This window comes from Phacochoerus africanus, chromosome 2 (genome assembly GCF_016906955.1).
Source record: "Phacochoerus africanus isolate WHEZ1 chromosome 2, ROS_Pafr_v1, whole genome shotgun sequence".
NCBI lineage: Eukaryota > Metazoa > Chordata > Mammalia > Artiodactyla > Suidae > Phacochoerus > Phacochoerus africanus.
In genome coordinates this window covers 97,666,632-97,694,328 of record NC_062545.1, presented here as the reverse complement: position 1 = coordinate 97,694,328, position 27,697 = coordinate 97,666,632, and the positions used below count along the sequence as shown (strand labels likewise).

The window sequence follows — 27,697 nt, the reverse complement described above, 5'->3', positions numbered from 1 at the left end:
GAGGTGGCAGTGAGAGGAACAGCTTTGGGGGCAGATCAGGCGTTCAGTTTCAGATGTGCTAAACTTGCAATAAATGTCTGTTAGACATCCATCCACATGGACTGGGTATGTGAATCTAGAGTTTGGGAGAGAGCACCAGGTTGGAGATAAAAGATTTGGGGGTCATTAATATATAGGAAGTTATTTAAAGCCAGAGACTGAATTAGAATTAGGTCACTGTGGGAGTGTCACATAAAAAAATGGTAATAACAGAGCCCAAGGGCACTCCAATTTTAAAAGCTTTAGGAGAGGAGGAAAAATCAAAGGAGCGACCAGTGGGACAATATGTGTTCCCAGTGCCCTTAATTGAGTGTAGAGTCCTTGAAGCTGAGAGAAAAAAGTGTGTGAAGGGGGAGAAAGGGATCAAGCCTGTAACTTCTGCTGCCACTTAAAGTAAGATTGTTAAGGAGTTCCTATTGTGGCTCAGTGGTTAACCAACCCGACTAGGAACCATGAGGTTGTGGGTTTGATATCTGGCCTTACTAGTGGGTTAAGGAGCCAGCGTTGCTGTGGTTGCAGATGTGGCTCAGATCCTGCATTGCTGTGGCTCTGGCGTTGTAGGCCGGCAGCTATAGCTCCAATTAGACCCCTAGCCCGGGAACCTCCATATGCCGTGGGTGTGGCCCTAAAAAGGCAAAAAGACCAAAAAAAAAAAAAAAAAAGATTGTTAAGAGCCACACAAATGTGGCAGCCAAGAGGAGAGGTTATATTCATAGCAAAATGTACAGCCCCCGCCCTTCCCCTTTTTACTTGGAAAGCATTCTTGTACATCCCGAGGAGAACGGGTAGAACTGCCCTGAGAGCTGTTGATCTGATAGTTGGACCAATGTGTCCAAGCCCTTTTTATCTGTGCTCTGCTGGGCATTGTGCTAAGTGCCGTGGATACAGACATTAAAGATAAACAGACCCTGCATTTAAAATGATCCCATGGGAGTTCCCTTCATGGCTCAGTGGTTAACGAACCCAACTAGTATCCATGAGGTTTTGGGTTTGATCCCTGGCCATGCTCAGTGGGTTAAGAATCCAGCGTTGCTGTGGCTGTGGTGTAGGCCAGCAGCTGTAGCTCTGATTCGACCCCTAGCCTGGGAACTTCCATATGCGCGGGTGCAGCCCAGCCCTGGAAAAAAAAAAAAAAATCCCATGGAAGTATTTTATGTAATGTGTAAAAGTGAACCTTTATTGTTTATGAAGAAGCTCCTCCTCATTATTTTTTTTTAATGTAAGTTTTTGTTTGTAGGGCTGCATCTGCGGCATATGGAAGTTCCTAGGCTAGGGGTCGAATTGGAGCTGCAGCCACTGGCCTACACCATAGCCACAGCAACGCAGGATCTGAGCCACATTTTCGACCCACGCCACATCTTTTGGCAATGCCAGATACTTAACCCACTGAGCAAGGCCAGGGATTGAACCCTCATCCTCATGGACCATAGTTGGATTCTTAATGTGCTGAACCACAACAGGAACTTCTCATCAGTATTTTTAAAGAAGGAAAGGAGTTGTAATTTTTTTTACTTCAAAGAGGAAGAACTGCAAGTGATGAATGGAAATTTCCCATTGTCTTTAAGAACTTACAGGGAAAAAATCCTTATTATTATTTTTCTCAATACAAAAGTGCTCCTTGCTTAAAACAAGTACTTGTGAATGAATGTAAACACACACAGAGAAATGGACAGCACAGAAATGGACAGCACAGAAATGAAATGCCCTGAATTCCTCCTCCTGGAGATTAACTGTTGGTAGTAGTTTGCTGTGTGTTCTTTAGGTTTTCCTCCACGCATATGCCAACATTCCTGGGCATATATATTGTAATGTATGGTTTAGTATTTTTTTCTGTATTTATTAACAACTCTTCCATTTCTGTATAACTTGGTGATTATTTTTTTCTCCTGTGGAAATTTTCTCTCTCTCTCTCTCTCTCTCTCTCTCTCTCTCTCTCCTTCTCTCTCTCTCTCCTTCTCTCTCTCCTTCTCTCTCTCTCCTTCTCTTTCTCTCTTTATCTTTTGTCTGTTTAGGTCCGTACCCATGGCTTGTGGAGGTTCCCAGGCTAGGGGCTAATCAGAACTACAGCTCTTGGCCTACACCACAGCCACAGCAACTCTGGATCCTTAACCCACTGAGTGAGGGCAGGGATGGAACCTGCAGCCTCTTGGTTACTAGTTGGATTCGTTTCTGCTGCACCACGATGGGAACTTCCCAGAATTATTTTAAAATTGGTTCTCTACCTGTATATAACTTATGTAGACATTAAAAATAAAGAAATATAGATTCTTCTTGATCTCTTTGCCATTTTCAGTTGTGGGAAACAGTTATTTTGTTAAACTAACATAAACAAATTTGTTAAAATAAATTTTGCTTAAAACTATGTAAGTACTAATTTTTGCACACACAACTTGGTACATGTGGAGTTGTGTTTATTTTGTGATCTGTGATGATTGTTGCATATACAGTGTGTTCTGATTAACTCAAGTAGGCAAAGTAGTTGGAAGTTGGCTTTCTTTTTTATTTTTAAACAAAATTTTGTATTTTAGGTGTAAGAATAAATTCAGATTTTGAAATAAAAGTTCTCTTTCCTCTGAAATCATTGAATAGTCCCTCTGCTTTCTGAGAGGCATATAAAAATAAACTTCTGAATATGCCAGAGCATGTGTTAAGTTTAAATATTTGTTGGGTAATTGAGTAATCTCTTCATTTTAGAATTCTAGGACCTAAGAGCTCAGCTTAGAGTTGGTACTAAATAAATTTTTGTGAATTGTATTGTCTCAAGAAACATTATTGAACACAGTATTGAAAGTCAGAAGCAGATCAGATCCAGAGAAGCATAAGATAGAGTCCCTGGTCTCATGACACTTGTGATCTATTTGGGGGACACAGTATAAAGGTAAATAACCACATGCATGTGACCAGGGCCAGGTGGTAAGTATGTACCACAGGGAGTTCAGAGTAAATCATGTGTGGTGGAAGGGTTGGTGTGGTCATTGAAGATTTTGTCTTGGGACAGGATCATGACTGAGTCATCAAAGGCACAGAGTGCCAGAGTTAAGAGTCAGTCTTTCATTAAGTGGAAAGCCGGAATTGTTTTTGTGTTGTTCAGAGCAGTGTTTTGGGGGGACCAATCTTATGATGGTGTTTGGGATGAATTTGTGGTGGGGCAGGAGCTGGAGGCTTGGAGACTTTTCAGAATCTGCTCTTCTATTCTGTGCTTTGGAGAAAGTGAATTGATCCACAGGGAGCACACCACTGCTTGGAGCCCATGGTTTGGTGATGATCACAGCGAGTCTCTTCTTTCTCCACATATGTGCCCCAGAGGTCCTGTCCTATCCAGGAGTCTCTGAGGGGCCGGGGTCAGGACTTTGCCACCCTTTCAAACAGTGGTGTGTCTCATAGTGGCCCATCCTTCCCTCCTGCCTGCCTGCCCTGCTCTGTCCAGTCCAGTCTTTGAATCAAATCATCACCTTCTCTCTCCTTTCACCCACTTCCTTCTCTGGAGCAGCTTCAGGGTGAGTCCTCTTTGGACCTAATTTCTGTAGCAACACAGGTAGAGAGTTTTCTTTTTCCACTTTTGAAACAGAAGCACTGAGTTCCACCTCCAAGGGAAAAAAAAAAAAATACCCCAAGTCTTACATGTTCTTCCTGGGGAGTGGTGCTGGGAAGGTTTAAACAAATTTTTTAATTGATTATCTAACCATGTAATGTGTTGCTGTCATTATGGTTACACTTGTTCCTAGGAAGGTAGGTCTGCTGGAAGTGGGCCTGCGAGTTTGGTAGTAGCAGCTGGAGACTTCATTTTGAAGGAGGAAGTGGTTTGATGAGGTGGGAGTTTGGGTGACATGGGACAAAGGGGAGTTAAAGCTACCTGAGAGAGAGGCTGGAGAGGAAGTCTGAGGTGGCCTATGTGTTGGAGGAGGTGTGTTTATTTGCTCTGTCCTGGATCATGTGGTCTATCTTGGCCTACTCCCAGTTCCCTATCTTCTCTTCCAGTTAGCATTTAACACTCCCAGAGATCCCTTTCAGTTTAAGAAAAGAGAACTAAAAATTTCTCCCTCTAATCAGGCCAGGGATCAAACCCACATCCTTGTGGATACTACTTGGGTTTGTTTCTGCTGAGCCATTCTGGTCTCTACTTTCTTACTTTTCATTTGTTTCTCAACTCACTATGTTTAAAAAAAAAAAAATTCATCTTCTCATATAGCAACATATTTATTGAGATATAATTCACATGCTATACTTATTTAAAGCAGGTAATTCAGTGGTTTTTGGGATGATCACATTTTTGTGTCACCATTACCACAGCAGGAATGCCCAACGCGTTTCCATAGAGGAAGCGTGCCCTCATTTTACCTTCCCACCAGCAGTGCATGATGGTGCTTATTTCCTACATCTTTGTCAACACTTATTGTTAGATGACTTTAGTCATCTTTGTAGGTGTGACATATTATCTCATTATGATTTTGATTTGCATTTCTCTAATGACTAATAATTTTGAGTATCTTTTTATGGGTTGTTTTGTATGTCTTCTTTGGAGAAATCTCTGTTCAGATCCTTTACCCGTTTTTCAATGGGGTTATTCAATCTGTTTCTTTTTTTTCTTTTTAGGGCTGCACCTGTGGCGATTGGAAGTTCCTGCACTAGGGGGTGAATTGCAATTGCAGCTGTCGGCCCATGCCATGGCCACAGCATCGTGGGATCTGAGCTGTGTCTGTGACTTACACCACAGCTCACGGCAATGCCATATCCTTAACCCGCTGAGTGAGGCCAGGGGTCAAACCCACATCCTCATGGATACTACTTGGGTTTGTTTCTGCTGAGCTACAATGGGAACTCCAGGTTATTCATCTTTTTATTATTGAGTTACAAAAGTTTTTTTTTTTTTTTATTCTGGATATAAGCCCCTTGTAAGATAATTGATTTGAAGACTTTTTCTTCCATTCTGTGGGGTTGTCTTTTCACTTTTTCATATTTTCATTTTCAGCACAAAATTTTTATAAAGTCCAACTTATCCACTTTTTTCTTTTGTTACAGGTGCTTTTGGTGTCATATCTAATAGGCTTTGCCTAACCCAAGGTCATTAAGATTTATTTCTATGTTTTCTTTGAAACTTTAAAGTTTTAACTCTTACATTAGGCCTGTGATCCTTTTTGTTAATTTTTACATATGGTGCAAGGTAGGGGGTCCAGTTTTATTCTTTGGTTATCGAGTTCAGCAGCATTTGTTGAAGACTTTTCTTTCCCCATTGAATTGTCTTGGCATCCTTATTGAAAATCAACTGATCTTAATTATATAAGAGTTTATTTTTGAATTCTCAGTTCTGTTTCATTGGTCTATTTGTCTATCTATGTGCTCAAACCACCCTGAATTTATTATAGTAGTTTCATAGTAGATTTTGAAATTGCAGAGTGTGAAATCTCCAACTTTGTTCTTTTTCAAGATTGTTTTGTCTTTCTGTGTCCCGTGTATTTCCCCATGAGTTTAAGGTTCAGCTTGTCATTTTTTTGCAGCAGCAGCTGAGATTTTGATAGGGATTATGTTCAATGTGTATATCAATTTGAGGAGTATTGCCATATTAACAATTCTGTGATCTGATCCATGAATATGGGATGTGTTTGCACTTTATCAAGCCTTTCATTTCTTTCAAATTTTGTTTTATAATTTTCAGCATATAAATTTTATCCTTCTTTTGTTAAGCTTATCCCTAAGTATTTTGTTCTTTGTTCATTGTAAATGAAATTGTTTTCTTAATTTATTTAATGATTGTTCAGTACACTAAGATTTGTTCTTTGCCCTGGCCAGCACACCAGTGTTTCTTTCCCTGTAGTACCCATTGGGCTCCCTCTTCTAATTTTCTCTTCCTGCCCTCTCAATCTAACACACCTGTTTATCATAGCGACTGTGCTAAATGTCATTGCAGTGTAATTGGACCCCCTTTTTCATTTTCTTGTAAACTAATATAATGTTTTCCTATTATTTATGATCTTTGGCAGTTTGACACAGTGGTTTGTATGCATTGTGTGGCTATTTTCTGCCTCTGTGATCCACAGTTCACAGTGTGGATTGAAGTAATTTTGGAGGGACATTGTGCTTCTTGTGTCACTGCCATTTGTAAATATTTAGTAGTTCATTGCCAGCAAGCTGAGCTCAGATTCCATTTCAGAGGCATTCTTTTTTTCTTCCTGATATTAAGTACATATAAATATTTTATCTTTTTGGCTATTTACTCGTCAACTTTTTGTTTTTTTTTGCTGGGCATTTTTGGGACAATGCAATCCAGAATCACTGATAACAATGTAACTATCATTTTGCCTTGCTTAAAATTTCACAGTGAAAGGGAAGTATTTGAGTGATTCAGCCATCTTTTAGTTTCTTTGAGTGTAACTTTTTTTTTTGTCTTTTTGCCATTTGTAGGGCCGCTCCCACAGCATATGGATGTTCCCAGGCTAGGGGTCTAATCAGAGCTGTAGCCTCCGACCTACGCTAGAGCCACAGCAACTCAGGATCCAAGCCGCGTCTGCAACCTACACCACAGCTCACAGCGATGCCGGATCCTTAACCCACTCAGCAAGGCCAGGGATCAAACCCGCAACCTCATGGTTCCTACTCGGATTCGTTAACCGCTGTGCCACGATGGGAACTCCGAGTGTAACAATTTTATTTGAATAAGTAAATAATAAATATTTCCATATTTCTTCTTTTGCAACCAGTCTTTCCCCCCCCACATATCTAGTTTATGTGTTAATGGCCGAGACACTTTATTAAAAAACATTATAGTAAAATAAAATTATTTTATTTTGTTTTTTAAATGTTTAACTTAAAAAAAATTTGTTTTGGAGTTAATTTTGGATTTATGAAAAGTTGCAAATATAATACAGAACAGTCTATATACCTTTCATCCAGCATATTCTTATGTTATATAACTTTAAATTCTTTGGTATAGAACATTTATCACAACTAACAAATTAACGTGGTATGATACTATTAACTAAAATACATAGCTTATTTAGGTTGTAACAGTTTTCTTGCTAATGTCCTTTTTCTGTTCCAGTATCCAGTCCAGGATTCTATATTGCGTTTGGTTTTCTCCAGTCTTTTGATAGTTCCTCAGTCTTGTCCTTTCTTTGATGACCATAACCCTTCTGTTATTTTATAGACTTTTCCTGAATTTGGGTTTTGCCTGGTGTCTTCTCATGTTTATTATTTATTTATTTTTTAATTTTTTTTTGTCTTTTCACATTTCTTGGGCCGCTCCCGTGGCATTTGGAGGTTCCCAGGCTAGGGGTCGAGTCAAGCCGTAGCTGCCAGCCTACGCCAGAGCCACAGCAACACAGGATCCGAGCCGCGTCTGCAACCTACACCACAGCTCACAGCAACACCGGATCCTTAACCCACTGAGCAAGGGCAGGGATCAAACCCGCAGCCTCATGGTTCCTAGTTGGATTCATTAACCACTGCGCCATGACAGGAACTCTGTCTTCTCATGTTTAGATTGAAGTTATACATTGTTGGAAAGGGTACTGAAGAGGTGATAAGCCTTCTTAGAACACTGTACAGGGGGTTGTATTACTGGTTATACTAACTGTGATCGCTTACTTAAGGTGTTGTCTGCCAGGGGTTCTCCACTGAAATTTACTGTTTTTCCCTCTGTAATTACTAATATTTATTAGTTTAATAATAGTATTTGTAATATTTGAGAGATACTTTGAGACTATATGGGTATTCTGTTTCTGCCTACATTTCATTTAGTTTCATCATTAGTAGATCTTGCCTTTTGCCTGCAGCAGTTATCATCATGATGTTCTAATCGTGATTTTGTTTTTCTCATTCCATCTACATTTATTAATTGGAATTCTTCTGTAAGGAGAATTGCCACTTCTTGTCCATTAAGAAAAAAAATACATTATATATGTATATGTATTTAGTTCAGTTAGTATGGGCTCAAGGGTATTTATTTTATTCTGTGGGTTATAATCTAGTACTATAATTATTTATTTTATTGCTCAAGTTGTTGCTCTTACTTTTTCTGCCTGAATTTTGAATAAATATGTTTGTCAAGATGAAGACAAACCTTTTGAAGCTTAAGATACTTGGAGACTGTTCTCTTTTACGTAACCTCTAGCAGAATGGAGAATAGCCTCAATAAGACTCATTAAGACTTTCCTTCTCCATTCTTTTTTTTTGGGGGGGGTGTCGTAGTGTGCCATAAAAATTGTATTTTTATTGTTGTGGGATCTCCATTCCCAGGCTAGGATGGAACTCATGCCACAGCAGTGAAGGCTCCAGATCCTGACCACTAGGCTACCAGGGAACTCCCTTCTCCATTCTTGAATCATAATTTCTTGCCCGCCCCCCTTTTTAGGGCTGCACGTGCAGCATATGGTCGAATCAGAACTGCAGCTGTCAGCCTACACCACAGCCACAGTAATGCCAGATCCGAGCCGTGTCTGTGACCTACACTGCAGCTCATGGCAACACCAGATCCTTAGCCCACTGAGCAGGGCCAGGGATCGAATCTGTGACCTCATGGCTATTAGTTGGGTTTGTTATCACTGAGCCACAACAGGAACTCCCCATTTCTTGCTATTTTCATGTCTTCTTCTGTTGGGATTAGACTAGTGAGTCTCCCAAATTCACCATGCTCAAAGTTGAGTAATACAAAATATGAAATACACTGCTAATGAAGTGTATTTAGATTCTATTTGCTAAATGATCAAATTTAGATTTTTTTAAATAGAATTTAAAAATTCCTCATGTTGGAAGCATCAGTTATTATAAATTATTTTCCATTATAAATCTTGGTTTTAGGAAAAGAAGAAATATGAAACCCTTCAGAGGGAAGAGCCTGCTGAAGTGTCCCTTCCAAAAACCTCCAGAGAGCTGGAAGTCCCTACTCCAGCTTGTGAGTTCAAAGAAGACCATCTGAAGGTGTTAACTGAGTCCCAGCTCCAGAATGATGCCAGTGGACAAAATGAGAGTGAAATGTTTGAAGTACCACTCACCTCCTTAACTATAAGCAATGAAGAGTCTCTGACCTGTGACATGGAGACTCTAAAGGAGGGGGAGGCGACCAGGGCCTGTGTTGGGGATGATGCAGTCAGGCCGAAGGGCGACCCTGGCGACAGTGTTGGAACCAAAGTAGAAATCCCTGAGAACTTTACAGAAATAGAGGAAGATAAATTGGTACAAAGTGGACCTTTAGAAAGCACACTGCAACCTGATGTTTCTTATATTCAGCAGGAAATGGAAAATTTACAGGTCAGAGAAACTCAGAACAGGAAAGGCAAAGAAGCCTTGAATCTTTCTTCAGAGGTGCTGCAGAATGTTGGCTTGCAGAGTTCTTGTGAAGCCAAAGACATTTTTCAGCCACCCAGAGTGAAAAAACTGTATCCCCAGTTGCCAGCCGAAATTGCTGGGGATGTACCAGCTTTGGTGGCAGTGAAATCCTTGCTTTGTAATGAGCGACTCTACCCAGAGCTTCCATCTCAACCAGAAGTAGTACCATTTACTAAAGAGCAGCTAAAAATCTTTGAGCCTGGTTCATGGCTGGAAAATGTTGAGTCCTATTTGGAAGAATTTGACAGTATGGCTCATCAGGACAGGCATGAATTTCATGAGTTGCTTTTGAACTACTCACGATGTAGGAAGCAGCTGCTGCTGGCTGAAGCCGAGCTCCTTGCCCTAACGTCTGATTGCCAAAATGCTAAAAGTCGACTATGGCACTTCAAGGAGGAACAGTTGTCTGTACAGGTACATTGACTAGTGTTCTGTAAAAGCTCAGAGGAGCCTGGGGAATTTGCAGAGGATTTGCATTCCTCTGATGCCATCAAGTTCTGGCTTCTGCTCCTAATACCCACACTGACCATTGCCTCAGCTGGTAGTAATAAAGTCAGCGTGTCAAATGCTCGAAGGGGCCCAGCAGGTAACCTGGAGAAGTGAAACAGGTTGAGCGGGACAGTGGTCACTGAGTAAACTCATGCTTGGTCCAGCAGGGGCAGCTGCTCTTGTGTTACAGTTGATTGTGGCTGTGAGGTGATGTTGGTCCAGCATTGCCACGTCTTATGTTTCTCTAAGAGAAGCTGGAAACCTGGATTTTTATGTGAAGGGTACTGATTTATAAATTTTGGCAAGTAAACCAGCCCCCACTCCGTGCACACGCACACGGATGCACGGTAGAAGTTAAAGCAGGTCATGTCTCTAGGTCAGATTCAGCTGGTGGGCCATTTAACTTGCTACTTTGGGCAGAATGCCAGGAATGTCCAATGAGTAGAGTGTCAAGGGGCGCGGGGTCCATGGAACAAGGTCAAGAGGAGATGAGAAGATCAGGAAGGCAGTAAGATGTGACCTTCCGGAGGCCAGGGTGCCATCAGGAAAGCCGTTTCATTGTAGCTGGGAGGAATGGCAAGGAAGAGAAGACCACTCTTGACAAGTCTGGTGGTGAAGGGAAGCCAGAGGAGATAATATGGGAGAAATATGTGATTTCCCCCATCCCTAATCCTCATTTCTTAAAAGGCCTGTGTGTCTCTTTGTAGATAGGAAAAAGCCTGTGGGAAGGGAAACTTTTGAAAAGACTGAAAAAGAGAGGTTAGAATCAAGAGCACAGTTGGAGGGTTAATGTTGGAAAGGGGAGGGTTTCTTTCTTTTGAACCGAATTGTAAAGAATGATGAGGGTGAGTATAGAGATGTTTTGAGGTCCCTTGAAGTTGAGGGGGTATTACATCGACCTCAGTGTTCGTAAGTAGACAGTAAGATCAGCCATCCCGACAACTTTTTTTTTTTTTTTTTTTGTCTTTCGAGGGCTGTACTCGCGGCATATGGAGGTTCCCAGGCTAGGGGTCTAATTGGAGGTGTTGCTGCTGGCCTACACCGCAGCCACAGCAATGCCAGATCCGAGCCGAGTCTGCGACCTGCACCACAGCTCATAGCAATGCCAGATCCTTAACCTGCTGAGTGAGGCCAGGGATTGAACCTGCAACCTCATGGTTCCTACTGAGTCATGACGGGAACTCCTTAAAATTGGGAATTTTGTTTTGTTTTGTTTTTGTCTACATCCTGACAGTCTTAGAAACAAGCTCTGTTGTTGTCTTGCACCTTTCCCCACCTACTTCATCTCAGGGTTTCTCTTCTCTTCTCTGAACTTGTGATGCCTTTGTGATTGGCATTCTGCTCCTTGGCACCTGGCTATATATTAGATTTGTTGTTTTCTACGTTGTAATATTGACCCCTTCTTGTCATTTGTAAGCTCTTTGAAGATGGTGCCAAAGCCTGTACCTTGTATACCTGCTGCCTGATTACTTCAAGAGCAAAAAGTAACTGGCTTCATATGTTAACCCTTTTGTCCGCTGCCAGGGTATCTGCGCAGATCAAGTGAAAGTTTCAGGCTATCATCGCTACCAGAGAGTGGAGATGAATGAAAACGCCCTGGGAGAGCTAAAAAAGCTGTTTGATGCCAAATCTGAGCATCTCCACCAGACCCTGGCTCTGCATTCTTATACTTCTGTGCTCTCACGGTTGCAAGTGGAGTCTTACATCTATACGTTACTCAATAGTTCAGCTCTTCTGAGATCTATAGCAATTCATCAGGAAGGCCGAGGTGTGTAAGTAGCGAAAGCTTGACATTCTTTCTTGTGATCCAAAGTGAAAAAAGAATTGAGGGGTATAGTCTGGTTGCACTGATTGTGTGCTGATTGATGTTATAAGGGATTATTTGTGTTTGTGGTTCTACCTTGCCTCCTCCAGTAGAAGACTGTAACCTGCCTTCATAAGGTCTCCTGGGAGCAGCACCAGGGCTTCTTTCCCCATGGGCTGTCATTCTCTGCTTCTCTAGGAAGCCAAAGTTTTGCTTTTGTCATTAATGTCCCTCACTGTCCTAATTTATGTGCTTGTTACAAAGTCGAGTCCAAATATAGTTTTTGATTCTAAAACTAATAATCAGGAGTTCCCACTGTGGCAGGCTCCAGTTGCTCTGGAGATGAGGGTTTCATCCTCGACTTGGTGCAGAGGGTCACAGCTGTGTCTTGGATTCAATCCCTGGCCCAGGAACTTGCATATGGCATGAGCGTGGCCATAAAAAACAAGTAAAAATCAAATAATCAGAATACTTTTTTTTTTTTTTTTCTTTTTCAGCCTGCTTGTGGCATATGGAAATTCCTGGGCCAGGGATGGAATCTGAGCCACAGCTGTAGCAATGCCAGAGCTGTGCCGGGCTGGAAATTGAACCTCTGCAACCTCAGAGATAACACCAGATCTTTAACCTGCTTCCCCACAGCAGAAACTCCTAGAATACATTTTCTTTCTGTCTGTTGCACTTTATTTTTGCCTGTCCATTTTGCAGGGCTGTTTAATTTTTATCAGAGCATTTATAATGTTCTGGATTTTTTATCTTATTTTGGGCTTTAAGAAATTAGTCTATACTGTATCATGTGTTAAGTATTAATTATGCAATTTTTATTTCTGGGAGAGCTATTAGGATCATTTAAAATAAAAAACCCAGAGTTCCTGTTGTGGCTCAGCGGAAGCAAACCCAGCTAGTATCCATGAGGGGCAGGTTCGATCCCTGGCCCAGCTCAGTGGGTTAAGGATCCGATGTTGCCTCAAGCTGTGGTGTAGGTCACAAATGAGGCTAGGATCTGACGTTTCTGTGACTGTGGCGTAGGTCAGCAGCTGTGGCTTCAATTCGACCCCTAGTCTGGGAACCTCCATATGCCTCATCTGCAGGCACCCCCCCCCCTCAAAAAAAAACCCTTTCCCCTGATTATTTTCATAACTAATCAAAGAGCTGGGACTAGGCCAGAGATCTGGTTTTTAAATAAAAGATGAATTATGAGGTTATTTTTTCTTACTTCGAAATACTTCATATAGGTTAAATACTTTTTTTGGTTTACATATTTAGTAGAAACTCAGATATTTTGATGTAACTTTTCTTCCTTGATTTTCACCTGAATTAAATATTTTGAAGAGTTTATTTTTTTTGTAAGAAAAGTTGTATAGGAACATAGTCATGCTCATCCACTTGTAAATTATTTATGGCAGCCTTGATGCTACAAAGGCAGAGTCAAATATTTGTGGCAGAATATATATAACCTATAAAGATGAAAATACATCTGGACCTTTCCTTTTTAAATTTAATTTTTTGGAGCATAGTTGATTTACAATGGTGTATTAGTTTCAGGTGTATGGCAAAGTGAATCCATCATGCAAATAAATATATCCATTGAATAGTGGTTTTTTTTTTTGCTTTTTTTTTTTAGGGCTGCACCCTTGGCATATGGAAGGAAGTTCCCAGGGGAGGGGTTGAATCGGAGCTTCAGCTACAGTGTACACCACAGCCACAGCAATGAGGGATCCGACCCTCATCTCCAACCTACACCACAGCTCTTGGTAAGATCCCCAACCCACTGATTGAGGCCAGAGATCAAACATGCCTCCTTATGGATACTAGTTGGATTTGTTTCTCCTTCGCCACAACAGAAACTCCTGAATAGTTTATTTTTGTTTTTTTTTTAAGTGCAGACACTAAAAAACTCTCCCCCAAATACTATTTATGTGGGACTCATTTAATTCTCTCTTTCATTTTTAGCTTCTAAACAGATAGACAGCATTCCCTCTGATCTTTGTCAGCTAAAGGAGTGCATTAGTGTCTTATTCATGTTCACCAGGAGAGTTAATGAAGATACTCAGTTCCATGACGATATTCTCCTATGGCTTCAGAAATTGGTAAGAAAGCAGAAATAGTTATAGAAGTCTTTCTATTATTTCCCTGATAATTTAAGATTTCTCTTATTTCCTTATAGCTTTTTTTTTTTTCTCTCTCTCTTTTTTTTGTCTTTTTCGGGCCGCACCTGTGGCATACAGAAATTTCCAGGCTTGGGATTGAATTGGAGCTGCAGCTATCGGCCTACACCACAGCCACAGCAGTGCCAGATCCGAGCCACATCTGTGACCTACACCACTGCTCATGGCAAAGCCTTATCCACTGAGTGAGGCCAGGGATTGAACCCGCATCCTCATGGATACTAGTTGGATTTGTTTCTGTTGAGCCACAACCAGAACTCCTCCTGATAGCTTTTTCTGCAACAGCTTCTTCAGCTAATTCATTTAATGTGTTAGTGACATTTTCTTTGTTCATGACTGACACACAGAAATAAAGTTATCCTTATCTAGTGCACTATTAAGCAAACAGTTCCTTTCCTGCTGGTAAACTTTATGTTAAATGATCTCTGGCCTCCAACTTAGGAGGAAAGGAAGATATGGGAAGCATGCTAAATTTAATGCTAGCTATGTATTCTTGATATAGGCATGTGAGCTAAAAGTTGTTTTTTATCACTTTATGTTTAATGCTGCACTTAGTAGTCATACTTAAAAAATTTTTTTTTTTTTGGAGTTCCCTTTGTGGCTCAGTGTTTAATGAACCTTATTAGGATCCATGAGGATGAGGGGTTTGATCCCTGGCCTCGCTCAGTGGGTTGGGGATCTGGCATTGCCATGAGCTGTGGTGTAGGTCACAGACACGGCTTGGATCCCGCATTGCTGTGGCTGTGGTGTAGGCCGGCATCTGTAGCTCTGATTCGACCCCTAGCCTGGGAACTTAAATGTGCCGCAGGTTTGGCCCTAAAAAGCAAAAAAAAAAAAAAAAAAAGTTGTTTTTAAGGGGAAAAAAAGGAAAGGAATTAGAATTTGGAAAATTTAGGAAAGATATTAGATGTGTTATGGAGGGAGAAGTTATGTTTCTCAAAGGGGTCGCCTTGGTTACTTTTTCTATGCTCATGCTAGAGTTCTTAGATATGGCTTGGGGTTCTAAGCATACTTGGATTTAACAAACTATAAACTGGGAATAGATTAAAGTACTTGACTGTTATCTATTCACATATAGCCAGGAACATTAGTGATTTGTAATTTGCCAGTAATGAAGAGTGGGTTTGCAGAGAAACCACTTAGGATATTTTTATCTTACACTCATATTCATAGGCCTCTGTTAGAAACCCAACCAGTCAGTGGTATATCTTATGTCTGGTTACTCTTTTTTTTTGGTCTTTTTGTCCTTTTAGGGCTGCACCCGCGGCATATGGAGGTTCCCAGGCTAGGGGTCAAATCAGAGCTATAGCCACCAGCCTACGCCAGAGCCACAGCAACACCAGATCCGAGCCACGTCTGTGACCTACACCACAGCTCATGGCAACTCAAGATCCTTAACCCAGTGAGCGAGGCCAGGGATCGAACCTGCAACCTCATGGTTCCTAGTTGGATTCATTTCCACTGCGCCATGATGGGAACTTCCCTGGTTACTCTTTTGAAAGAGCACATGTATTTAAGTGATTTCTCTAGACCCCTGGATACATTCATCTTTATAAATAGTAAAACTCCAGGAGTTCCCATCATGGCACAGTGGTTAGCGAACCCGACTAGCTTTCATGAAGATGCTAGGTTTGATCCCTGGTCTCGCTCAGTGGGTTAAGGATCTGGCATTGCCGTGAGCTGTGGTGTAGGTCTCAGATGCAGCCAGGATCTCGTGTTGCTGTGGCTCTGGCGAAGGCCGGTGGCTACAGCTCCAATTGGACCCTTAGCCTGGGATCCTCCATATGCTGTGGGTAAGGGCCTAAAAAGACAAAAAGACCAAAAAAAAAAAAGTACAACTCTACATCCTTTGTTGTTCAGGTATCAGTGTTACAAAGAGTTGGCTGTCCTGGAGATCACCTCTTCCTTCTAAACCATATTCTTCGATGCCCGGCTGGTGTTAGTAAATGGGCTGTTCCTTTCATCCAGGTATGATGAATGGCCTTCTCATTTTCAGGAGGATGGATTTTGTAAAATATTTTTTCCTGAAGAAATTGCTTTAAAAAAATAAGTCTACTTAAAAAATACTGATATTTATTATAAAATTATTAGAATATATTAAACATATATTTGTAGGAGTTATTATGCTGTAACTTCTTGGACCACCCAAAATTGATGAAATTAAGATAGGAGTGCAGAAGTCTATTGTAGTCTGACTTCGTGGGTTCAGTAGTATCTAGTTTTGTAAAATTTCTGTGCGGGAAGGCTTGCTAGGATTTTTTCTCTAATACTCAACACAGCGTCCTAAATCAATTCCATCTCACACTGTAGTTGGTGCAGATAAAAAAGAAACTATGAGGGGAGTTCCTTGGTGACACAGTGGGTTAAGGATCTGGCATTGTCACTGCTATGGCCCGGGTTCTATCCCTGGCCTGGGGAATTCTGCATACCATAGGTATGGCAAAAAAAAAAAAAAAAAAAAAAAAAAAGAGACTCCCCCCCCAGATCAAAGTTCTTAATACTAGCAGAGATTTCACCTCTGTGATCAGCTCTCATATAATCACCTTAGGCATTGATTATATGGTTTATAGTTTCTCCTCTTTGCTGCTTCCTTTTGGGTTGTATTGTTACAGCAACCCTCAGATGAATGGATAGGAGCCAAATGTATGCCAAGGTCAACTTCATGTTACCTATTCTTTAGTGTTTTTGGTGGCAAGAAGTTTGAATCTTTTTAGATAGAAGAAAGATTTTTTTTTAAATCTTTGGATTAAAATAGCAGTATGATCCTCCTTTCTATATTGTGCTAGGTGATTGAGGTAAATGGCTCAGCTCTCTCTACTCCTTGAGTACAGGCCAGTCAGTACTGCCAGGTAACCCACAAGGTGTTCTCACTTTTGTGGATGAGGTGCCAGTCCCATCTTTGTTTTCTTTTTTCTTTTTCTTTTTCTTTTTTTGTCTTTTGTCCTTTTTTTAGGCCACACCCGCAGTATATGGAGGTTCCCAGGCTAGGGGTCTAATCGGAGCTGTTGCCGCCGGCCTACGCCATAGCCACGGCAACACCAGATCCCAGCTGCATCTGTGACCTACACCATAGCTCATGGCAACGCCGGATCCTTAACCCCCTGAGTGAGGACAGGGATTGAACCTGCAACCTCATGGTTCCTAGTTGGATTCATTTCCACTGCACCACGATGGGAACTCTCATCTTTGTTTTCTTAGTAGCTCCTTTTGTCAGAATGCTGGTGAACTAAGATTGTGGATACTTGGATTGTTGGTTTTCTACACTATGCCTTTTCCTTTTCTGATTTCAGATCCGAGTGTTGAATAACCCCTCAGGGGTCTTTCATTTTATGCAGTCCCTTGCCCTGCTAATGTCTCCTGTCAAGTAAGTGTCAAAGAGCTTCGTGAAGTTAAAATGTTCTGTCAAACGATTGGCTTCCTAAACTGCCCACATCCCAACAAGTGCTCATGGAAGAGTCAGTATTTTAGAATTTAACATTGAAGATTTTCTTTGAGTTGAATACTCTTTGTCCCAGAATGAACCTATTAACTGCTTATGTGTAAATGAGTCACATTTTTGGGGTTCCCTTTTTTAGTAGATTTGCACTTCTGTCATACATGTCATTGTGGTGCTGTGGGAAGGAAAAAGGGATGACCTTTTCCTTAGAAGGAGAGATTTAGTGGCAGAGGAGGAAAAAAAAAAAAAAAAAGGCATAAAGAGATTCAAGCGCTAAATTGTCTGAAGCTGCGACTAACCCAGTAGAAATGAAGAGAGTGAAGAGAGTAGAGTGGAGTTGTCAAGGGTTCCAGGCGGGTGAGCTGGGTTTGAAGAGTGGAACCGATTTTGGTGGGAGGAGGGCAGGGAGGGTGTTGTAGGCAGTGGCCCAGAGTGTGGGAAGGAGCCGTGTGGGGCAGGCAGGAGATCAGCATGGCTGGAGGGAAAGGGTGTGTGGGGGGAGTGGTAATAAAGCTGAACAACTGGCATGAGCTGGATTATAGAAGCCCTTGAAATTGAGACACAGATTTGAGATGGTCTGGCCTTTGTAGTAATTGAGGGTTTTGAACAAGGGTAAAAGTTGTCCTTAGGGAAGATTGGGCTGGATTGGAGGCAGAAGAAGATGTGCTTCAGCTTCACGGAAGTACAATTGCAGACGCCTGGCTCTCCCAGCCCCGGAACCCAACCCAGCATGGAGAAGACACATCCTTAAATGGGGGAGAAGGCCACTGTGTCTAGGTGACCTTGAACTGTGTTACTACCACTGGCTCTTGGTCTGGGAAAGCCTCTTTGCCTCTAAGCCTGAAATGGGGTGATGGTCATGGGAAGGAGACTGTGGGGACCTGGAAGGAAAGGATTAAGTAGCTGATTAAATAAGGAAAATACGGGAAAGGAGTGGCTCAGCCTTAACTCTGTAGCCTCGGAGTCTGTGTGACTGAGAGGGTGTTGGCAGCTCTAACAGACCAAAAAGACAGAAAGGACAGCTGTTAGGGAAGGAGGTAAATTTAGGTCATTGGGGCTTGCAAGTATGCATAGCTAGTGACAGCTTCTGATGGACACTTGGAGCTACATGGCTGGAGCCAGGCTACATGGCTGGAGCCAGGCTGGCAGGGCTCCAGAGCAGGGAGTCCTGAGGAGAGCTCCTGGGAAAAGGAGGGAATGGATGAATTTTGGGAGTCAGGCCGGAGAGCAACAGGGTGCTGAGAACCAGGTGGTGATCTCAGAAGAAACTTCTCTCATTATTTGCTTTTGTCAGGTCCAGCCAACACTTTGTGAAAGCCTGGCACCCCCCAGATTCCTCTCTCTAACTGCCCAGGAACAGGGCGCTGCTCTTACCCATGGTGTTTAGATGTGCTTTTATTCCCTAAACCAGCTGCTGCATTATCTGGGGGTTATCCTTTTTTATTCAGTAAAGCATGTTTCCTAAACACTTTGTGAGCTGATTAGACTGTGGCCATCCTGTGTATCCTGAGGCCTCGGCGTGCGGCACTGTGCTAGCATAACCACTTCTCTTCGCCTCCTTGTCATTAGGACTCAGAGTGGCCATGGTCTGTATGCCACAATTAGTGAAGCGTGGGTCTCCTTGAGTTTTAGCCGCTTTCTATTTCTTGTTCACTAACTCACACCATTTGAAAATCAGGTTGATGTCTGACTCTTCTTCACGGTGAGTAGATGATCTATTGGGCTTTCCATGTTTATATTTTGATTGGAGTGATTTTCCCTGTCCTGTAGAAACCGAGCAGAATTTCTGTGCCACATGAAGCCCAGTGAGCGGAAGCCATCCTCCTCAGGGCCTGCGTCAGGGATGTGGACACTAGTAGACGAGGGAGGAGAAGAGGTGAGGTGTCATGTCTGCAGCATTTAGATGCATCATGTCTGAACTCCTCTTTTTATGTGCCAAATATTGCTCTAAGCACTTTTCACATATCAGCCCCCCCCCCTTTTTTTTTCTTTTTTTTAATTCTTGGCAGCCCCACAAGATGAGTACTGTTGTCACCCCCATTTTAGAGATGAGGAAACAGGTGTGAGGCAGGGGTGAGGGACTTTGTCCCACATCACATGGTCATTAAATGTGGAGCCTCTGGAGCCTGTGCTCTGAGCCTGTGTTGATGCCGCTGCCCTTCTCTAGTCTGTCTCCCTGTGCAGCTGGGAGAGTTTGGAACCTGGAAGAATTTACATATTGTGCACACTTTCTATTAAGATTTCCTTTTACGTAGGTATAATTTTTGGGACTTGAGGTCTAATCTTCAAATTCTCTCAAGTCTAAAGAGCTGGAGCTTACAAGGTTCTGCTTTAATGCTTACAAACGTCTATTCTAGATCTTCTCATTTGGAAGATAGAAGATAAATTTCTATTTTCTATTCTTCCAAGGCCGAGGGGACAGAAGGCACTGTGGATGTCCATGTCAGTGGATCTTGATACTGGCTGTCTATTAGAACCACCTGGGCAACTTAAAAACCTTGCCTGGGCTCACACCAGACATCCAAATGTTTAAGAGCCTCCCTGGTGCTTCTCATATACAGCTGGAGCTGAGAACTATTGCCCTACTAGTAGGGATCTCTGAGGCCCTTGTTTGTTAGCCATTTAGGTCATGTAAGAGGTAAAAATGAGTGGCTTCAGGAAATTATGAGTGAATTGCACTAGTCCTTTGTTGAAGTTGAGGTGATAATTAATTCAGGATCTCCGTATCTTTTTACAGTATTCCCTTTTGAATGTGGCATATCTTAGGACACAAATCAGTTTGCTTTCTAAGAAGACTACAGTGCTCTGTATCAAACAAAAACCTCCAGCTCTTTCTCCTGTGTATGACTGCTGTTACGTTTTTTCTTTTTTCAGTGCCACTAATTGACAACAAAACTTCAGTTAACCGTAGCAAATGCAAATTGCTTCTTGATAAGTCAGTTGAGTACTGCAGTAGACCTTAATTTGGGGGCAAGAAGAGACTTGTACCTAGAATAACATGGACTCTAATGCATGGTTCTTTAATAGATGTTGTCAAAGCACTGAGCTTTATGTAATGAGATCTCTATTCTAGGAGAATTTTTTCATCTTTTTTGGGATGGAAATTTAATGACAGCAGTTTTAGCCACTGAAGAGTGGATATGACTCAGATGCACATAAAACTGTGCTTGCAATTTCAGGGGATTTATGGGTCATCAAATGGGACTGATGGTATAAATCTCTATCCTGGAGGCGAAACCCTTGAGAACTCATGAGAATACCAGGTTGAGACCTATGATATTCGGCTCCTGCACCTCTAGACCATGGTGTCATGTGATCACATCAGCTGACATGATTCTGCATCTTTTCCCTTAGGACGAAGACCCCGAGACCAGTTGGATTCTCCTTAATGAAGATGACTTGGTTATTCTTTTATCACAGTTTCCATTTCATGACCTCTTTCAGCATCTTCTTGGGTTCAAAGCAAAAGGTAGACTGATTTCTTTGGTCATGTGTAGAGTGTGGTGGGGCAAGCGCAAATACAGACACTAAGCATCAAGTCTTCCGCTTCGTGCAGGCCTCTGATTCAGGTCCCCTTGCCTGGCCATACTGTATGGAGACTCACATCACCTCGATGAGGCTTCCTTCCTTTCTCTTATGATTGTAGTTCCTGTCTGGTGCTTAAATGCCAAAAGGTTGATGAGCTTGCACATCTCCTAGCTGTCCTAAATTGTTTTAATTTTGCACTTTGTCTCAAGTTTCCCATTGCACATTGACCTAGGAGCCAGAGTAGTGGGGATTCTCCATCTTGGCTTTGTTTCCTCATTAAAGTATTGATATCCAATACTTTCAGTGTTTTTCCATGGTCAATATAATTTTTTTTTCTTTTAACTTCTAGGTGATTATTTACCTGAAACAACAAGACCTCAAGAGATGATGAAAATTTTTGCCTTTGCTGACTCCTTAGTGGAACTTTTGGCTGTGGGGTTAGAAACTTTTAATAGAGCACGCTATAGGCAGTTTGTCAAGCGAATTGGTTATATGATCAGGTAATATTGCTCTTGGTACGTCTGTTTCTGTTGACTTTCACCTTGGTCAAGTTATGGACACTGTATAATTGGGGTGATGGGCATTTTAGTGGTGTAGTTCAGATCGTATTTCTGATGAAAGCAAGAATTTTTTTCTTCATCATCTTCCAGATGGGAATTTAAATAAATACTTCCAGTCAGAATATTTGGTTAATTGTCTCAATTTTAACTAGTTTGTTAGTCATTTGTTCTTGGGGTCAGAATCTTCAAAGCAGCTGCTGGGTTGAACTCGACCAGAGAGAAGGGATCAAAGAAAATATAGTCTTTCACCTTCCTTTACTCTCTTCTCCTCTGCTTCCTAGCTTTTGGCTGGGTATTGTCAAGTAGCTGTGGAAAATTGGCAATAGCCCTTGCATCATTATGCCCCTGTTTTCTCTCTTGTTTATGCTTATTCTGATTTCTATAAAATACTATTTAAAGAAAATAGCAAATACTTCAATGGCCACTATAGTTGAATTCACAAAACATTATCATTTCTTTGATTGAAAGCTGGTTTATGTTTCTGTTACCAACTAGGAGTAAATTCTGAGACTGTGTACTACTTTTCACTAAGTTAATTTTGTATCCTCTTTTCTGTATCATCAGTTTTTCTATCTTTACTGGGTCATTCCCTGTGGCATGTAGATATACTGTTATTTCTTTCAACCTTCCTTACCTCCAAAGAAAACTTCCAAAAAACTACCCATCTTTTCTCACTTTCACACTTTTGATTCCAAAACATACTTGATTTTTAATTATTTTACATCCATATCTGTCAGCTTCATAAAGCCAACTAAATAATACAGGATGCCCTGAAAGACTTGAACTCTCCACAGTCAGGCTTTTCCCCCAGGACTACCCAGACAGCTCTGAAGAATGCAGGTTGCTCATGAACTTTATGCTACTGACTAATCCAGTGGCCAGCTCTCAGCCTTCATCCTATACTTTGCAGCCTTCACACTGGTTGCTTCCTCTATCTGGATGTTCTTCTTGTAGATCTCAAGATTGCTTCCAGTCTTTACTCAGGGGTCCCTCTCCAGGAAGCCACTCTTCTCCTCAACTCCAGAGAAACTTTTATTTTTTTCTCCTACATATCTTTCTCAGTGTCAGTTAGAACCATGTGACAGTCTGTTCCTTTTACTCTGTTTTGTTTATTGTCTTTTTGCCCTTCACTAAATGGAAGCTCCATGAGGGTAGGTTTTTTGCCTCCGCTGCGTTCCCCTGAGAACCTAGAAGATAGTAAGTGCTCAGTAAATACGTATTGAATAAAATAATGCTTCAAATGTATTGTAAAGATGCTGGTGTTGAGTGCCTTTATGCAAAGTGCTCTATTGCCTTTCCTCATGTTTAGGATGACCCTTGGTTATGTGAGTGACCATTGGGCACAGTATGTGAGCCACAACCAAGGCTCAGGATTGGCCTTGCAGCCCTATTCCATGGAGAAACTACAGGTGGAGTTTGATGAACTGTTTTTGAGAGCTGTCCTACATGTGCTGAAAGCCAAAAGGTAAGAAGTTTGATGCTTATTATTGAGAAATATCTCCCAGACTAGTGAGAAAGACTGGAGTGAAAGTCATTTACTGAAGTGGAACTTATATAATAATGTCAAGGTGTTTTGTCTATTTCTTTTGCTTTTTTTCTTTTTTGGCCACCTTGCGGCACATGGAGTTCTTCAGCCAGGGATAGGATCTGGGCCGCAGCTGTGGCAGTACTGGGTCCTTAATCCACTGTGCCGGGACGGGGGTCAAACCTGCGTCCCAGTGCTGCAGAGATGCTGCTGACCCGTTGCACCACCATGGGAACTCCATCTGTTTCTTTGCCCTTCACTGGGCAAGTCACTTAATATTTGTGGTCTCACTTTGTTCATTTATAAAGTGGAGATGATAACAATACTGCCTGTTCTGTGGACCTCATGGGTATGTTATGAGGGTAAATGTAGCGGTGTGTGAAAAGACTTTTTAAATCATATAGGATTTTTCAAATGTAGTAGTGGTTTTTGTGTGGTTTCAGATGAAGAGCAGAGTACTCAAAGAAAGGTCAGGACTCTTCGACTAAGTCTTAAAACTACTGTTAGGTACTCAGAAGGCATGAGTCAAAAATAAATAGAGTTTGGGGTGAGAAATTTATCTTTAGAATCTCTCATCCCTAATTTGGTGGTCTCACCAGGTACACCAAATCCTGTGCAGAGAAGCCTGCAGGGGTTCAGTGCAGTAGCACCTGCTCACCAGAAGCTGGCCTGGTGTTCTGGAAAAATCTTCCATCTCTGATCTCTCGTCACCCGATCTTGTATTTGTTTAGCTAAGAGGCAGAGCTTTTCTAGAGGAAAGACCCTAGTTTCTTACTAGGTCTTACACACTGAGCTGTGAGCCCTCCTGTAATGTATGTAATTCAAAGATAATTGTTTTAAATTTACAAATGCTCATAGCTATTTTTCTTTCTTCTTCTTCTTTTTGTTTTTGTCTTTTTAGAGCCACATCTGGGCATATGGAAGTTCCCAGGCTAAGGGTTGAATTGGAGCTGTAGCCTCTGGCCTGCACCACAGCCACAGCAACAAAGGATCCTAGCCGAGTCTGTGACCTACATCACAGCTCATAGCAATGCAGGATGCTTTAACCTACTGAGTGAGGCCAGGGATTGAACCCATGTCCTCATGGGTACTAGTTGATTTCGTTACTGCTGAGCCGTAACGGGAACTCTGCTATTTTTCTTGAGTAAAATTATTTTAGGAAGTATGTCATATGAGAATCAGATAAAATTAATACAACCTTTCAAATAATTTATACTTCAATAAAATGAAAAAAAAAATCAGGTATTTAAAGCCTTGAAATTTAAATTTATTTGTCACTCTAGTGGAAATTTCTGACAGTAGCTATCTCCCAACCTTAAACAAAACACACCAAAACCCAAAGATGGAGAGCAAAAACCTAAGCCAGACTTATGTTATGTCCACTCTATAGGGAATTTTATAGTTGGAAATATTCTCTGTCTTATGACATTACATTTTAGGCCTCATTGTCTTGGGATCCGCTATATAAAAACATGAAGTTGTATGTAAAGTGTTGAGATAATGATTCAATAAGACAGAATTCTGACCTACTTGAACTTAGAGAAGTTTCTTCAGCTCTGGCTCAGAAGTCTAGCTGTTGCTTTTCAGAGTGAGGGTTGAGGTTGTTTGGGTCACTGTGGCCTCGTGGTGCACAGACATGGGTTAAACTGTGCACTGTTTAATTTCTATTTCTCAATTATTTAACTTAGTTTATTTATAGTTGGCTAAGAAGTAGTTTTGCCCAAAATACAGCAAGAGTTTTGAGTACCTCCCTGTTTTTCTTTTATATATATATATATTTTTTTTATTGAGATAAAATTTTTATAACATATTAATAAGTATTAAGTATTGATTGTTTTCGAGATACTGGTTTAGGTAGTGGATAATTAAAGATAAGATTCTGGGTTAATGATTTATACAAAGACTTGGTTTCTACTGTCAAATTGCTGTATGCTAGTATGAGTATGTAAATTATACATTTATGTCGCGCTGTGTGGTTTAGGGACTGCTTGAGTCTGAGTTATCTGGGGGTGACTGTAAAAAGTGCAAATTTGGGGTTAAGGATTCAACATTGACACTACTGTGGTTTGAGTTGCTGCTGGTTCAGTCTCTGGCCTGGGAACTTTTGCATGCAACCAAAAAAAAAAAAAAAAAAATTCTTGGGCCTCAGCTGTGACCTATAAGAGCAGAATCTCTTAGGTGGGCTGTGGGATTATGCATTTTCCAGAAAGTCTCCAGATATGATAATGCCACCGTCAAGTGTGGTTAAAATTCCATAATAGTGCTGAGGAGGACATGGGCAGGGCAGGGCAGGGGTGTGAGTTCATGAATGGAGTTGGGGGCTTCTCTACACTTGTCCAGGAGTGGTTTAATAATGCAGAGAGGGCTCTGGTTGGGAATATGGATCTGAGCTATTTTGTGGAAGCCTTTGAACGTGGGGCTGAGGAGTTTGAATGTCATTTGGTGGTGAGTGAGGAGTCACAGAGGACTTTTGATCCCCCTCCCACCCCATGCCACCTCACATGTGTCTGTGTGCCCACACATGTACCTGTGTGCCCGCTTAGACACACACATCCAATCTAAGCAGCCTTTCTGTCACCCGGATCTTACCACCCTCTGTGTGTTCCGATAGCCTCGTGTAAACTGGGGATGTCAGTAATGGTGATTGCCTTGGTTTCAGTGGGGATGGAATGAGATGATAAATAGATGACATGGTGATTAGAACAGTACCTGTATTTGCTGTTATTGGAATTCCTGCTGTGGCGTAATAGGATTGGCAGTGTCTCTGCAGCTTTGGGATGTAGGTTCGATCCCTGGCCCAGCACAGTGGGGTTAGGATCCAGTGTTGCCAGAAGCTGTGGTGTAGGTCGCAACTGAGGCTCAGATCTGATCCCTGGCCTGGGAACTCCATATGCTGCTGGGTGGCCAAAAATAAAAAATAAATTCCCTTCTGTGTTTGCTGTTACTGTTATTCATGCTCGAGGTGTTTATGACTGAAGCATGCTAGAAAAATTGCTATTGTGTGATTTAAGAATTTTTCCCTATTAGCTGAAGGTTTGTTTACTTTCTCAGTGTGCTGAAGTTAACTGATACATAAAATTATTCCTGCTTTTTTTAAAAAAAAAAAAACATGTAGACTTGGCATTTGGCTGTTTATGTCAGAAATGCCGTACGGGACCTTGTCTGTCCAGATGCTCTGGAAGCTTTTCTACCTCATGCACCAGGTGGAGAGTGGGAATCTGGAAAAGCTCTGCACTGCCCTCCCGCCTGCTGAGTGCAAGAAGCACCTCCAAGGTACAGCCTTGCCAAAATATGCAGCATCTGCCTTTCCTGCCTTGTGTATCTTTTCTCTTTTAGCTTTATTCTTTTTGCTTATAGAAGGACTGAGAGAGAATGTTTTACTCTGTGTAATCATTTTGAAATTTAAGAGACTTATTTGTTGTTTCGACTTATTAGAATGATGATTTCAATTTTCATTATTCTTCAAGTGCTCTGGATGGTAAATTCTATTGTAAATGCAGTTTGGGGATGGGAAATGAAGATTGGGTTGGTAAATGCCCCATGGAGTTATTTTGAAAATACTGGCAATTCGATGAACTACCATTGATTTCTTAAATGTGTAAACATATGAAAGGAATTGTTGGCTTGTTGTCTTCTTACTTTAGAAAGTTCCTTTGGGGATATATTTTTTAAACAGACTGTTTTCTTCCCTCTACACAGCTAAATGCCTTTCCAGCATTTAGTTATTTGTCCAGTACGGCAAAGCTGTTTGTCAAGACTGCCCCCTCGTGACAAAAAGAAATATTGCTTACACAGCACCTTCTGAGGGATAGGCAAAATATACATATTATTAATCATATTCATCAGCATTTCAGTAGTGATTATAGCTTTTTTTTTTTTAGGCCACATACACTTGTGGCATATGGAAGTTTCCAGGCTAGGGGTCGAATCGGAGCTGCAGCTGCCAGCCTATGCTACAGCAATGCAAAATTTGAGCCACAGCTCACAGCAATGCTGGACCCTTAACCCACTAAGCAGGACCAGGGATCAAACCTGCCCTTCATGGATACTAGTTGGGTTCATTTCCACTGAGCCACAATGGGAACTCTGATTATAGCTACTTTTTTGCCCTGGATTTTCATTTATAAGCATATATCTTTTGTGTAGAATGCCATGTTGGTACTAGGTAGTCTGCTAGTCTTAGCAGTTTTTCATTGATAGGGTTATCATCCATTTGGCTGACAGTTACCAAGAAGCTTTAAGTGTGCCATTGAGGATGTCTTGCCTAGTGACAGTAGCAGTGCTTTGCAGTTCACAAAGCACTTCACCAGTGATGTGACATCTAATCTTAAATAACCTTTTGAGACACATGAGGAAACTGAAGCTTGTTAAATGTTGCCTGAAGCAACATTATATTTAGAATTGGAATTTCATCTGGTCCAGCCTTCCTGATGCCTGTAGAAATTCACTTATATCTTATTTCTCTCTGGAAGAGTAATTAAAGTGATCTGTGTTTATTCCTTTCTTACTTTAATTTTCTTGAACTTTCAGACCCAGAACATTTTGTGAACTTTGAGAAGTGTCTTTCTTCCATGAATAGCTCAGAAGAGATTTGCCTTCTAACTACTTTTGCTCAGATGGCTCAGGCCAGAAGAACCAATGTGGATGAAGACTTCATAAAAATTATTGTTCTAGAGATATATGAGGTTAGCATGTTAAGCTTTAGAAATAAGCTGAAGACATTCTTTTGAATTGTCCATCCATTGATTCTTTTGAGAGTGCTTAAAAAAAAAAATGAAAACCTTGTATTGTCTGCACTTGTGGAAGGAGATCACCTATAAGGAGTATTGA

At 41.4% G+C, this 27,697-nt stretch overlaps 1 protein-coding gene across 4 annotated transcripts in view; it reads left to right on the top strand.

Moving 5' to 3' along the window:
- EPG5 (ectopic P-granules 5 autophagy tethering factor) overlaps nucleotides 1-27,697 on the top strand; it is a 117,567-nt gene that overhangs the window by 4,671 nt on the left and 85,199 nt on the right. For 3 of the 4 annotated variants that reach the window (XM_047764107.1, XM_047764098.1, XM_047764089.1), the window contains exons 2-12: nucleotides 8,833-9,774; nucleotides 11,374-11,617; nucleotides 13,604-13,740; nucleotides 15,679-15,786; nucleotides 17,109-17,182; nucleotides 19,025-19,130; nucleotides 20,609-20,723; nucleotides 21,132-21,282; nucleotides 22,652-22,807; nucleotides 25,983-26,140; nucleotides 27,398-27,552. In XM_047764107.1, coding sequence (XP_047620063.1) covers nucleotides 8,833-9,774; nucleotides 11,374-11,617; nucleotides 13,604-13,740; nucleotides 15,679-15,786; nucleotides 17,109-17,182; nucleotides 19,025-19,130; nucleotides 20,609-20,723; nucleotides 21,132-21,282; nucleotides 22,652-22,807; nucleotides 25,983-26,140; nucleotides 27,398-27,552 — 2,346 coding nt within the window. Of the gene's footprint in view, nucleotides 1-8,832; nucleotides 9,775-11,373; nucleotides 11,618-13,603; nucleotides 13,741-15,678; nucleotides 15,787-17,108; nucleotides 17,183-19,024; nucleotides 19,131-20,608; nucleotides 20,724-21,131; nucleotides 21,283-22,651; nucleotides 22,808-25,982; nucleotides 26,141-27,397; nucleotides 27,553-27,697 lie in introns of those variants that run through there. The other variant, XM_047764116.1, reaches the window with a different exon arrangement.